The 15,492-nt window shown below is 36.5% G+C and overlaps 1 protein-coding gene and 1 pseudogene across 1 annotated transcript in view; one reads left to right on the top strand and one right to left on the bottom strand.

Annotated features, from left to right (window-relative positions):
• PTPN4 (protein tyrosine phosphatase non-receptor type 4) overlaps positions 1–15,492 on the bottom strand; it is a 363,873-nt gene that overhangs the window by 173,018 nt on the left and 175,363 nt on the right. The window contains 1 exon segment of the mRNA XM_077151764.1: positions 5,315–5,435. Within this exon segment, the coding sequence (XP_077007879.1) occupies positions 5,315–5,435 (121 nt within the window).
• LOC143676762 (eukaryotic translation initiation factor 1 pseudogene) lies at positions 7,731–9,505 on the top strand (annotated as a pseudogene).

The raw sequence follows: 15,492 nt of genomic DNA, 5'->3' as shown, positions 1-15,492 counted from the left end.
TAACATCGCTAAAATAAATCAAATAAGATCTAAATAGGTGAAAAAACATTCCCTGCTCACGTACAGGAAGGTTAAATATAGTTAAGATGTCAATTCTACCCAAATTCATCTACAGATTCAATGTAGTACCAATCAAAATTCCAACAACCTATTTTGAAGACTCAGAATAGATAGTTACCAAATTTATCTGAAAGGGGAAGAGAACTTGAATAGCTAAAAAGCATCCTAAAAAAGAAGAATGAAGTGATAGCATTAACACTTCCTGATTTTAAAACTCATTGTAAAGGGTGGGCCATGGTGGCTCAGCAGGCAGAGTTCTTGCCTGGCATGCTGGAGACTCTTGTTTGATTTCGGATGCCTGCCCATGTAAAAAAAAAAAAAAAGAAAAAAGAAAAAAGAAAAAAAAACTTATTGTAAAGCCACAGTAGTCAAAACAGCATGGTACTGAAACAAAGACAGAAGTATTGACCAATGAAGCGAATCAAAGGTGTAGAAATAAACCACCAAATCAATGGTCAACTGATATTTGACAAGGCCCCCAAATCCAATGAAGTGGAACAAAATAGTCTTTTCAATAAATGAGCATGGGGAACTGGATATCAATAGCCAAAAGAATGAAAAAGGACCCTTACCTTACACCCTAAACAAAAATTAACTCAGAGTGGATCAAACACCTAAAATACGAACTAGCATCATAAAGCTTCTAGAAGAAAATGTAGGGAAACATCTTCAAGGCCTAGTAAAAGGAGGTAGCTCCCTAAACTTCACACTCAAACCACAAGTAACAAAAGAAACAATAGATAAATGGGAACTCCTCAAAATCAAATGCTTCTGCACCTCAAAAGACTTTGTCAAAAACGTGAACAGGCAGCAAACTCAATGGGAGAAAATATTTGGAAATCAAACACTGGACAAAGGTTTGATATCCTGTATACATATTGAAATCATACAACTCAACAACAAAAGAACAACCCAATTATAAAATGGGCTAAAGATATGAATAGGCATTTTTCTGAAGAGCAAATACAGACGCCCCAAAACCACATGAACAGATGTTCATTTTCATAAGTTACAAGAGAAAGGCAGATCAAGACTACAATGAGATACCACCTCATACCTACAAGAATGGCTGTTATTAAACAAAGAGGAAACTACAAATGTTGGAGAGGATGTGAAGAAATTGGGACACTTATGTACTGCTGGTAGGAATGTATAATAGTATAGACACTATCGAAGACAGTTTGGTGGTTCTTTAGAAAACTAAATATCAAATTGCCCTATGACCTGGCAATAGTACTACTTGGTATATACTCAGAAGAGCTGAAAGGAGTGACACAAACAGACATTTACACATCAATGTTCATAGTGGCACCATTCACAATTGTCAAAAGATAGAAACAATCCAAATGTCCACCATCAGACGAGTGGATTAACAAAATGTGGAATATACATATGATGGAATATTATACAACATTATAATGTTAAGACAAAATGACATCGTGAAGCACATGACAAGACAGATGAAACTTGAGGACATAAGGCTGAGTGAAATAATCCAGTCACAAAAGGATAGATACTGTATGACTCTACTTTTATGACCACGGTAAAGGCAAAATCAGAGGCTTATAATGCAGAACATATGGAACTTAGAAATATATAGAAGCTAGAGATGGGTGAACGGTTAGCTAATGAGGTTGAACTCAAATGTAAGGCAACAGATAGGAATGATGGCAGTTCTCTAGTAGGTCTATAACTAATATTATCATATTAAACGTGAACAAGATTCAAAGGGGTTGTGTCCCTTTGATTAACATTAGAAATATAAATAAGTTTTTGCAAGAACTACTTCAAAGGTATGATTGGTGTACAAAGAGTGGTTAAGTCCAGGGTACAGGTGGGAAACTGCTATGCATGCTATGGGCTATGTTTAACAGGAAAACATCAGCAGTATCACAGCAACATCATGGGTAAATAATGGAGGGCAGAGACAAGAGTTAAGGGGAGGTTTAGATTTCCTATTTGTTGAGGGTGTGTTTATTGGTTAGCTTTCTCCTGGGAACAATGAAATCATCTAAGATTGAGAGTGTTGATGGACTGTGGACTTTGGGCACTATACATGATGCCTAACAAATGCAGGTGGTGAAGGATGCACTGACTGAGAAGTAGTTGTTGAACGACGGTGCATACATATGATCCAATACTGTGCTACTACAAAAAGGAACATGGTCTTGAGGCACGCAATGATGTGAATAACTCCGTGGGACATTTGTTGAGGTAAAATAAGGCAGAAACAAAAGAATAATTATTGTAAGGTCACCTTTAGAAAATGCTTATAAGAAAACAGGGGCCTAGACTGTAAATTCTAGGAGGTATCTAGGCATTACATTAAGCTATACAGGAATAAAGGCCCTCATTCTTATTCTGGGTCCCCTGTGTTTCAGTTGTTCAAATGAGCCATCCAGACAGGTTGAGTTAGGCAGACACATTTAGTCCAGAGTGGTAATTATTATTTCTTGATTTTGAGAAATCTATAACTTGCTATTGAAGTAAGAACGAAGCCCATCGGGTCGGGATTAAGATAATTCAGAATAGAGGGGTAACGAAGACACTGCTATATTTGAGAACCATACCTACTCTTTGAGACTGAAGGAAGAAAGTTTATTTTGCCTGGAACCTAAATTTTCTGTAGCACACAACCTAACTCAACCTGTCTGGATGGCTCATTTGAACAACTGAAACACAGGGGACCCAGAATAAGAATGAGGGCCTTTATTCCTGTATAGCTTAATGTAATGCCTAGATACCTCCGAGAATATATTAAGCAGATAATCAAAAAGTATTGGCAAAGTGTCTTGAGGGATGGGAGAAAAAATACAGAACTATTAAGCTGTACCATCAGGGAATCCCCTGATACTGTGTCACACATAAAGGACAACTCAAATCAATAGGCCAAGCCCCTTATCTTGAGGCTTACTTTTGTTAAGCCTATGCAGGTAGCGGAGAAGCTTAGCCTACCTATAGATATGCGTAACAGTTACTTCTGGAGGATCTCTTTTGTTGCTCAGATGTGGCCTCACTCTCTCTAAGCCCAATTCTGTAAGTGAAATCACTGCCCTCCCCACTATGTGGGACATGACATCTAGGGGCTAAAGTCTCCCTGCTGGCATGGGAGATGACTCCCAGGGATGAATCCTGCTCTGGCCCCATGGGATGAACAATTCCATCCTGACCAAAACAGGGGAAAGAAGTGTAACAAATAAGGTATCAGTGGCTGAGAGAGTTCAGAGTTGAGAGGCTACAACGAAGGTCACTCTTACACAAGCTTCAGTTAGATACTGCTACCTATTATAAATTGCCAAACCCCAATTGACCATTCCAGCCAATCCTAAAGAACACCTAGGATGATATACAATTCTACAGAGGTTCCATGCAGTAGGGTAACTTTCCAGAAACCTAGAACTTCCAGATGGGCCCCTGGACCAGATAAGTCCTAAAACCTAGAGGGCCCAGCCTCTCCAGAACATGAACTAGTTTCATCTCCCAACCCCATATTACTGACAGCCGCTTCCAACATGAAAAAGTTAGAATGGCCATATCCCAAATACCCCTAAAGAGTGGGATAGAAAGATCAAAATTGATGGTGGAGTTATGCAGAGAATGTAGGGTTTAACAAACAAATATAACTGTTGAATCATTAAATAGATATTTCTTTTAATCTGCAGTATCTTAGGACAGCTAGAAGTAAAAACCTAAAATTGTGGAATTGTAACCCATACCAAACTCTGAAATCTGTTCCACAACTGATTATTGTGTTATCCTTTAAAATTTATTGCTTTTTTGTATATGTTACTTTTCACAAAAAGGAATAAGAAGTCTATTGTGATGATAAAAAAAACATTTATTCCTTCTAGCCTCTAATGTTCTGGAATAACTAGAAAGAAAAATCTAAGAGGATGGTATGGTAGCCTATGACAAACTCTGGGATCCATCCTGTAATTACTTGTTGAAGACTGCTTTGAAAACTTACTTTATTCTTTCTTTGTTTTTTAAATATGTTATATCACACAATGAAATAGTTAAAAACAAAGAAACAAAACCAAACAAAGAAACAAAAAAAGACTTTATTTCCACTGACACTAGCTGTCTTTCGCTTGTTTTTATCCACATCATGTTTTTTCATGGCTGCTTTGTCACACAATATCAGTAAACCATTGCAAGAAAATAAGCAGTATTATTTCACATTTCATATTTTCTTCCCATTAAGCATTTATTCAGAGAACTAGAGTTCTGACCATGGGGGAAAAAATTCCTATTTTGCTCAAGAACAGTGCTTTTACTTTTTGGTCATTCTATTAATATAGTCAAAAAGAAGCACTGATTCAGAGAACCATTCCTTCACCAGTCCAATTTCTTTAAACTACACAAAATATTTCCTTCAAAATGATGATATTCTTGCACTTAGCAAAAGGATTATTTTAACGTATACTTTAGTGTATCATACTCTTTTTTAAAAGTCCCTCACTGTACAGCCATATAAATTCATGAAGAATTCTATGAGAATATGCTAAGACAGTGTTCATCTACAGCCATAATAGGTTACATTTTTTTAGGGCATTTTATAATGTTTAAATATCAAAGTCAAAAATTTCTACTATTCATCACATGCTATCTTCTAAGATGTGGTCCTTTCAATGGAAAGAATCATGATTGTAATTACTGAAGATAAGGAATAATCCAAGGAATCCAATTATTTCTAAAGAACAGTACACCTCTGAAATTTAAACTCCATCTCATGTGGATGGGTCTTCTCTTGAATCTTCCTAATTGCAAAATTAAAAAAAAATAAGGATTATTTAGTAAGAAACAGCTCTACATTAATGAAAAAAAAGAAAAGATTTCAACTTAGTGTAGACTGACTTACTTAAAAATCAGATTTGTTAACATTTTAAAACATTTTTATTTAAAAATTTAATAAAAGTAATATTAGAGTTAATATTTTAACTTTTATATACCATTTTCTTTCTTTATATCAAGAGGAATGGATCAGATTTACTTTTTGGTTGTCTGAGACACGTAAATGAGCAACTGGCATGAGAAATTTACAGACTAACATTATAATTTTGAAAACCTTAAAGGAAATAACCTCTTATAGATTAGAACATCAAGAAAATGGGAAAAAATGCAAAAGAATTACATTATCTCTAAATATTCTAATCAAAAATTTAAAAACTCTTTAAATCAATGAACACCATAGATTAGAATGGAGTTTATATTATGAACAGATAGAAAAACTAAAAGAAAAATGAAAGTCAACAGTTTAAACTTACTGGATTGTCTGTGGAATCATCAGCCAACTGTAAACCAAAATAGTCTCGCTCAGTTAAGTCAAGATGCTTGAAGACTATATCCAATAGAACTTGCCCCTGTTCGTGCTTCTAGAAGAAAAATAAAATTAAATCAAATTTGATAAACTTTATTTTACAATTTTTAACTTAGTCAATATTTGCCCTTGTCTATTAAATTGGCAACTGTTCCCATACCAACAACTTGATTGAGAAGAGACTTCACATGTTACATAGAACCTAAGAAACAAATTTGACCTTAGGCAAAATGGTTCAAGTTATACATAACAAATATTAAGGTACAAGGAAAAACCTGATCAAAAATACCTTCTGGTAGGGTGCATAGGTAGTTCAGTAGTAGAATGCTTACCTTCCATGTGGGAAACCCAGGTCTGATACCTGGACTATACACACACATGCCCGCCCACTTCCCACCCCCCACTCCCACCCCCAAAAGCCTTCTGCTTTCAAGCTATTTATCATGCTACTTTTTGTTATTGCATACTGTTATCACAGTATCTCATGCATATTTCGATGCCATTTGTCTTATCCCTTCCTTTTATTTGAATTATATGACTGAAAGTAACACATTTGATTAAATATAAAACTTGTATTCATAAAATAAATAATGCCATAAGACAATAAAAATGGTGAAAATTATTTATAGCAGATTATAAAAGTACTTAGAAAATTTTAGAGAAATATCTCATTTTAACCTCACACCAATTCTATCATATAGGCATTATTTATTATTCACTGTTTTAGTAATAATAACTGTAACTTCCCCAAGATTACCTAAAGCTACTAAATTGTGATACAAAGTACATGAGTACACAATTCCCTAAATCAGAAATGTAATGAACACACACACAACAACAATAAAAGAAATGAAATGCGGGTTGGAGATAAGATGTTTCTGGGACAGCTGAAATTGTTCTAGGCAGCAGATGGACTTTTATAGTATTCTTATAAAATTTACTAAAATACTTTTTACAACTTTGTGTGAGCCCAGGAAGAAAGACTCAAGGTTTAGGGTTGAGCTGTCTTAGACAAAAGCCAAGATACAAATTATGGCACTGACCGTGAAGGATGTAATGAAGCAGTCATGGTGTGTCTCCTCTAACAATTATTTCTTACTCTTACCATGTCACAGATAACATTAGTTAGTAAGAAACTACAAGAATCCTACAGAACTCCTGCCCAATCACCCAGCACATGGAATCACAGTTCCCTTCTGCACCCAAAGCAAAATAATAGGCACAATAACATAGCAGTCTGGACTTTAGGCTGCAAAGCTCGACTGCCTGAATATAGTCATGGCTTCCCGATTTATCAGCCATATGACCAGGATACTTAAGTTACTTCCTTGGTCTCAGTTAATCCCTTCATTTAAAAAGGGGGAAATGAAGCCATGCACGTCATAGGATTGCTGTAAGAATATAATGGAATTACAAATGTAAAATGCATGTCACACAGGAAGTCACAGATAAATTTTATATTATTATTACTATACTTTGGTTTGTGACTTGTCAAGAAGGCTTCTTAAGGATGTTTTACTAATTGTCTATCACAGGCCCTTAAAGTGTCATCATTTGAGACTGTTTTGCTTTTCTTGAGACTAAAGGCTTTGGCCTTCAAGAGAATTCTATTAGTAACCAACCATTCCAAGCAATCATCAGCAAATATTCTGTCAGGCAGCTGACTGGGCAAGAACGTGGGGATGACAGGATAATGGAAAAGAAAATGGGGCTGTAGGATTGACTTTCTCTGATGTGACAATTTGCCTTGGGATTGTTGTTCTTAAAGACATTGTGTTGTTGATTTTCTTTAAACTGAAGTCCTGCAACAAGGATTGTTCTGAAGTTTCACTGGAGAAGAGATGAGATCATAGTTTAAAGAAATGCTTACCCAAAATGTAATCTCCAGGAAGAGATGGATTCACTGAAAAATTCTAAGAAACACTTAAAAACAAATTAACAATAACTCTACTCAATTTTCTTTCAGAAAAACAGAAGAGGATGGAACACTTCCCAAAATATACCCATATATCTCAAGAACACAGGTGCGAAAATCCTCAACAAAATATTAGCAAATAGGATATAGCAATAACAAAAATGCTTATAGGGTGCGTGGGTGGTTCAGTGGTAGAATGCTTGCCTTTCATGTGGGAGACCCGGGTTTGATTCCCGGACCATGCACCCAGAAAAAAAGGAAGAAAAAAAGCAGTGGAAATGCTTATATACAACAGCAAAGTGATCCTACACTGATTAAACTCTCAAAAATCAGCTGTGTGAAGAATTCCATCTGCTCCCCAGGGAAACAAACATTATGGTGAAAATAATAAAATAACAAAGAATTTACAAGGTATCAAGAAATTGTTCTAAGGGCATGAAAAAAAATGAAACAGCATTTATTCAAGAACTTATCCTGAGTCTTGGTAAGAGCAACTATGTAAGCTTCACTTGGGGGAAATGTGGCCAAGACGGTACTTCCTCTACCCCCAAACACAGTCAAGGATACAGAGGGGCAGGTTGACACCATTTTTCATACCCCCTAGCTCTGTGGTACCCAGTTTAAATTTCAGGGTGGTGTGGTCAAGAGGTCAGAGGCAATCTTTCTCCACCCAGTCCCCTTCACAGGGTGGAGAATCTACCTCAGCTGTGGAAGATGAGAGTGTTTGCCCTGATCCCTCTCTTTTCAGCTCACTCACAGGACAGAATTTCCACACCAGGAGTGGCAAGCCAAGAAGTCCAGAGGATACTGCCCCTGACATTATAAAGCAGAAGTATCACTCAAAGAAGCAGGCTACTAATCCCCCCCACTCCCACCCCAGCAGGTTCACAGCAGTGGCAGAGAAGCTTTGCCCAAATGAAGAGACTGGCTAAAAGAAGAGAGTGCTCCAAAACATGCCCTAAAGGATCTGATTTTATTTGTAACAAAGTGTGGGTAAACAAACCTAAGAGTGTTCTCAGAAACAACGGACATTTGGTGGGAAGCAATTATGAGGCTGGTAGCTAAATCAAAGGTAAGCTAGTTTAATAAGGAGAACTAGGGGAAAATAGACAACAGAAGAGTCTTGTTGAGGTCAGAACAAACTTAAAAAATTTATCTGAAACTACTCCTACAAAGGAGCCAAGATTTAACTGGGTAAGACTAAGGACAATTTAAATCCCATGGCACTTTTTATAACAACAGTGAAATACAATGACAATTACTGAAGTCAAACAATTGGGTGTGATACCAACAGAGGCAGTCAATTTATCAGGGATATCAGAGAAAGAGGTAAAGAAAGCCCTGAGAAACCACTGTCACTCCAGGATGAAAGTGTACATGCCATAGGTTATGCCCTCTTACGATCAACATCGTAGTGTTCAAACTACAGGGGAGAAACAATTTCCACCAAAATAGTCAACTTAAGTTACTGAGCAAATGAGCAAACAACAATATTGGCAAGTCATATCACTTAAAATAGCCAGTTTGCAAAAACTTACAAGACAGGTAAAGAAATAGAAAAGCGTGACCCATACACAGGGAAAACAGCAGGCAACATCTAGATGATGGGATGTAGTGAAGGTGGTACTGAGAGGGAAATCTATAGTTCTAAACACCTGCCTTAAACAGGAGGAGCCCAGTCACTGAACCGCCTCAGAGGATTCACCAACCTCTCAACCTTGCCCCTTGCTTCACAACGCCACGTCCCCTCTGCCCGCCTTCTCTGGCTGCTTCTCTCTGCCTTCCATTGCTTTACACAGGCTATTTAAGTATCATAAGCCACTAGACAGAATCTCCATTCTTTCGATCCCTTTGCTGATGCAAGAAAGGATAATGATGTGCTTTGTGCCGGAATTGAGGATTATATTTACATAAGAATTCAACAGAAAAAAGGCAAGAAGACCTTTACCACTGTCAAGGGGTTCACTGAGGATTATAATAAAAAGAAACTAATGAAGGCATTTAAGAAGAAATTTGCCTGCAATGGTACTGTAAGTGAGCATCCAGAATATGGAGATGGGTGATCATTTTCAAGAAACACAGCTGGAACACAGCTACCACAGGGTGACCATCACAAGAACTTATGCCAGTTCCTTGTAGAGATTGGACTGCCTAAGGACAATCAGCTGAAGGTTTATGGTTTTAAGTGCTTGTGGCTCACTGGAGCTTAAGTGAGGACTTCCTTGCAATGAGTGGAAAATTCACCTTCTGTCCCCTGTCAAAAGTTTAAAAATCTCACAGCCTGTATAATGTAACTATTTGGGGTCCGCTTTTAACTTGGACTAATGGAACTCTGTCATGCAATAAACTGAAAAGAGCCATAAAAAAACAAAGGAAGAGCTAAAACCAAAGATCTAACTAAACTGAAGAAATGAGAGAAAAAAACAACAAACTAACTCTAAAGCAAGTAGAGGAAAAGTAATAATAAAGATTAAAGCTGAAATAAATGACACGGAGAACAGAGACATAAAAGAGAGAATCGAAACCAATGGTTCTTTGAGAAGACCAACAAGATTAACAAACAGACTAAATGAAAAAGAGAAGATGCAAATAAACAAAATCAGAAATGAGAGAGGTCATTACCATAGACCCTGAAAAACTAAAAAGAATCATATATAATGTAACTGAGAAACTAGGATTAAAGGGATGATTCTGATTACTGAATCATATTCCTTTTTTTAAAATACTAATTAAAAAACCAATCAACATACAATATGAACATTCCCTGGAACATTTGCATCAATTCAGAAAAAGAAAAACAAAGAAAACAGAAAAAAAATTCATACATACCATACTCCTTGCACCTCCTTTTCATTGATCACTAGCATTTCAATCTACTAAATTTATTTTAACATTTGTTCACCCTATTATTTATTTATTTTTAATCCATATGTTTTACTTATCTGTCCATAAGGTAGATAAAAGAAGCATCACACAAGGTTGTCACAATGCGAAAGCTGTATCATTATACAGTCATCGTCAAGAAACACGGGAACTGGAACACACACTCTACATTTTCAGGCACTTTTCTCCAGCCTATCTGTTATGCCTTAACTAAAAAGGTGATATCTATTTAATGTGTTAAGAATAACCTCCAGGATAACCTCTTGACTCTGGAATCTCTCAGCCACTGACACTTTATTTTGCCTCATTTCTCTCTTCCCCCTTTTGGTTGAGAAGGTATTCTCAACCCCTTGGTGCTGAGAGTCCCAGCTCATTCTAGGATTTCTGTTCCACACTGCCAAGAAGGTACACACCCCTGGGAGTCATGCCCCAGGAAAAGAGGGGCAGGGGAGTGAATTTGCTTGTCGTGCTGGCTGAGAGAGAGAGGCCACATCTGAGAAACAAAAGAGGTTCTCTTGTGAGTGACTCTTAGACCTAATTTTGAGAAGGATTAGCCTATCCTTTGTGGGGTTAAGTTTCATATGAACAAACCCCAAGATTGGGGGCCCAGCCTATTGCTTTGGTTGTCCCCAATGCTTGTGAGAATATCAAGAATTCTCCACTTGGGGAAGTTGAATATTACCCTTTTCAATATTCCTCGAAGGGGACTTTGCAAATACTTTTTGATTCACTGTTCAAATCCTTCTGGGATTTATCAAGGCATTACGCTGGACAAACCTACAAAATATCATGCCCTACTCAAGGTTCCATGTACTTATGGTGTTCAATTAAGCTGTCCACATAAGTTATATTAGAAAATGCACTAGTCAAAATATAAATTTTATACCAAATAAATATCCTTTGCTTTAGCCTCATGCATAATTAAAGTTTTAAAATATTAATTAACATCTATTTTCAACACCCTGCATTACTGACATTCCTTTGTTCTTCCTCATGCGAAAACATTTTTCAAATCTGTACATTTAGTCACTATCATTACACACCCTAGGCATACCTAGATTATACCATCTCAGTCTTTATCGTATATCTTTCCTTTTGATTTCACTTGTATCCCCAGGCCTCCTTCCTCTATCATTCCAATATCTAACTTCATTCAGTGTTTTAACATTGTTGTATTACAGTTAGGTAGTATTGTGCTATCCATTTACGAATTTTTACAATGCGTCCCATTGCACAATCTGTACCCCTTCAGTTCCAATTACCCAATATCTACTCTATTTCTATGTCCTGATGACCTGTTCTTAACTAAAATTATCCAAGTTAAATCATTAATGTTACTCATATCAGTGAGACCATACAGTATTTGTCCTTTTGTTTCTGCTTACTCTCACTCAACATAATGTCCTTAAGGTCCATCCATGTTGTTACATACTTCATAACTTTATTCTGTCTTACAGCTGCAGAATATTCCATCATACGTATATACCACAGCTTGTTTACCCACTTGTCTGTTGATGGACATGCGGGCTGTTTACACCTCTTGACAACTGTAAATAATGCTGCGATTAACACTGGTGTGCAAATGTCTGTTTCTGTCCTTGCCCTCATGTCCTTTGAGTATACCTAGCAATGGTATTGCCGCATAATATGGCAATTCTATACTCAGCTTCCTGAGGAACCTCCAAACTGTCTTCCACAGCGGTTGTACCATATGACATTAAACCAACAGTGGATGAGTGCTTCTTTCTCCACATCCTCTCCAGGACCTGCCATTTTTTGTTTTATTGATAATGGGCATTCTGGTGGGTGTGAGATAATATCTCATTGTGGTTTTGATTTGTATTTCCCTAATAGCCAGGGAAGTTGAGCATACTTTCAGATGCCTTTTGGCTATTTGTATTTCCTTTCTGAGAAGTGTCTGTTCATGTCTTTTGCCCATTTTGTACTTGGGTTGTCTATTTGTTGTTGAATTGAACAATCTCTATATATTCTGGATACTAGACCTTTATCTGATATATTGTTTTCAAATATTGTTTCCAATTGTGTAGACTATCTTTTTACTTTCTTGATGAAGTTCTTTGATGCACAAAAGTGTTTAATTCTGAGGAGTTCCCATTTATTTAGTTAATTCTTCAATGCTCGTGGCTTTGGGTGTAAGGTCTAGGAAACGGCCTCCTATTATAAGATACATAAGATATTTCCTTCCCTACATTTTCTTCTAAAAGTTTTTATGGTCTTAGATTTAATGTTAAGGTCTTTGATCCATTTTGATTTATTTTTGTATACAGTGTAAGAAAGGATCCACTTTCATTCTTTTGCATGTTATACCCAGTTCTCTAGGCACCATTTATTGAAGAGACTGTTTTGTCACAGGTGAGTTAGCTTGACTGCCTTATTAAAGATCAATTGTCCAGAGATGAGAGGGTCTATATCTGAGCACTCTATTCGATTCCATTGGTTGATATATCTATCTTTATGCCAATACCATGCTGTTTTGACCACTGTGGCTTCATAATATGCCTTAAAGTCAGGCAGCGTGAGACCTCCAGCTTCGTTTTTTTCCCTCAAGATACTTTTAGCAATTCGGGGCACCCTGCCCTTCCAGATAAATTTGCTTTTTGGTTTTTCTATTTCCAAAAAATAAGTTGTTGGGATTTTGATTGGTATTGCATTGAATCTGTAAATCAATTTAGGTAGGATTGACATCTTAACTATATTTAGTCTTCCAATCCATGAACACGGTATACCCTTCCATCTATTTAGGTCTTCTGTGATTTAACAGTTTTTTGTAGTTTTCTCTGTATAGGTCTTTTGTCTCTTTAGTTAAATTTATTCCTAAGTACTTTATTCTTTTAGTTGCAATTGTAAATGGAATTCGTTTCTTGATTTCCCCCTCAGCTTGTTCATTGCTAGTGTATAGAAATGCTACAGATTTTAGTATATTTTATTAATTGATTTATTTATGTTGAACCATCCTTGCTTACCTGGGATGAATCCTACTTGGCCCTGGTATATAATTTTTTTAATATGCTCCTGGATTCGATTTGCAAGAATTTTGTTGAGGATTTTCACATCTATATTGATAAGAGAGATTAGTTTGTAGTTTTGTTTTTGTTGTGATATCTTTGCCTGGCTTTGGTATGAGGGTGATGTTGACTTCGTGGAATGAGTTAGGTAGCTTTCCCTCCTCTTCAATTCTTTTGAAGAGTTTGAGCAGGATTGGTACTAATTCTTTCTGGAATGTTTGGTAGAATTCACATGTGAAGCCACCTGGTCCTGGACTTTTCTTTTGAGGGAGCTTCTCAATGACTGATTCAATGTCTTTACTTGTGATTGGTTTGTTGAGGCAGTGCATTTTTTTCTCAAGTCAATATTGGTTGTTCCTGCCTTTGTAGGAAGTTGTCCATTTCATCTACGTTGTTGAGTTTATTACATATAGGTGTTCATAGTACCCTCTCATTTCTCCCCTTATTTCTGTGGGATCAGTGGTTATGTCTCCTCATCCATTTCTAATTTTATTATTTGCATGCTCTCTCTTCTTTTTGTCAATCTTGCTAAGGGTCCATCAATTTTACTGATTTTCTCATAGAACCAACTTCTGGTTTTGTTGGTTTTCTCAATTGTTTTCATGTTCTCAATTTCATTTATTTTTACTGTAATCTTCATTATTTCTTTCCTTTTGTTTGCCTTTGGGTTAGTCTGCCTTTCTATCTCTTGCTCTTCCAAATGGACAGTTAATTCATCGATTGTTGCTCTTTCTTCTTTTTTGATCAAGGCATTTAGGCCAATAAATTTCCCTCTTAGAACTGCCTTTCCTGTGTCCCATAAATTTTGATATGTCGTGTTTTCATTTTCACTTGCCTCAAGATTTCTACTGCTTTCTCTTGTAATTTCTTCCTTGACCCACTGGTTGTTTGAGAGTGTGGTGTTGAGCCTCCATATACTTGTGAATTTTCTGGCACTCTGCCTATTATTGATTTTTCACTTGACTCCTTTATGATCTGAGAAAGTATTTTGTATAATTTCAATCTTTTTAAATTTATTGAGACTTGCTTTATGACCCAGCATATGGTCTATCCCTGAGAATAATCGATGAGTACTTGAGAAATAGGTGTATCCTGCTGTTGTGGGGTGTAATGTTTTATAAATGTCTGTTAAGTCTAGCTCATTTATTGTATTATTCAAATTCTGTTTCTTTATTGATCCTCTGTATAGATGTTCTGTCCATTGATGGGAGTCTGGTATTGAAGTCTCCAACTATTATGGTAGATGTGTCTATTTCTCTTTTCAGTGTTTTCAATGTTTGCCTCATGTTTTGGAGCATTCTGGTTTGGTGCATAAATATTTATGATTGTTATGTCTTCTTGTTGAATTGTTTCTTTTGTTAATATATAGTGTCCTTCTTTGTCTCTTTTAATTGTTTTACATTTGAAGTCTCATTTCTTGGCTATCAGTATAGCTACTCCTGCTTTTTTCTGATCTTTATTTACATGAAATATCGTTTCCCAACCTTTCACTTTCAACCTATGTTTATCCTCAGGTCTAAGATGTGTTTCCTGTAGACAGCATATAATGGGTCCTGCTTTTTAATCCATTCTGCCTGTTTACGCCTTTTGATTTGGGAGTTTAATCCATTAACATTTAGCGCTATTATTGTACAGGTAGTACTTTCTTCTACCATCTTGCCTTTTGGATTTTATATGTCAGACCCAATTTTTATTCTTTTTACTTTTACTCAGTCTTCCTTTCTACACTCTTCTCCATACCTCTCTCTTCTGTCTTTTGGTATCTGCCTCTAGTGCTCCCTCTAGTATTTCTAGCAGAGCTGGTCTCCTGGTTACAAATTCTCTTAGTGATTTTTTGTCTGAAAATGTTTTAATTTCTCCCTCATTTTTGAAGGACAATTTTGCTGGATATAGAATTCTTGGTTGGCAGTTTTTCTCTTTTAGTAATTTAAATATATCATCCCACTGTCTTCTCGCCTCCATGGTTTCTGCTGAGAAATCTACACATAGTCTTATTGGGCTTCCCTTGTATGTGATGGATTGCTTTTCTCTTGCTGCTTTCAAGATTCTCTCTTTTTCTTTGACATCTGACATTCTGATTAGTAGGTGTCTTGGAGTACGTCTATTTGGATCTATTCTCTTTGGTGTACGCTGCACTTCTTGGATCTGTAATTTTAAGTCTTTCATAAGAGTTGGAAAATTTTCATTGATCATTTCCTCCATTAGTTTTTCTCCTCCTTTCCACTTCTCTTCTCCTTCTGGGACACCCACAACACGTATATTCGTGTGCTTCATATTGTCATTCAATT

Source organism: Tamandua tetradactyla, chromosome 3, assembly GCF_023851605.1.
Source record: "Tamandua tetradactyla isolate mTamTet1 chromosome 3, mTamTet1.pri, whole genome shotgun sequence".
Taxonomy (NCBI): domain Eukaryota; kingdom Metazoa; phylum Chordata; class Mammalia; order Pilosa; family Myrmecophagidae; genus Tamandua; species Tamandua tetradactyla.
Note: the sequence above shows the minus strand (reverse complement) of the source record. Positions and strands in the feature narration are given on the sequence as shown.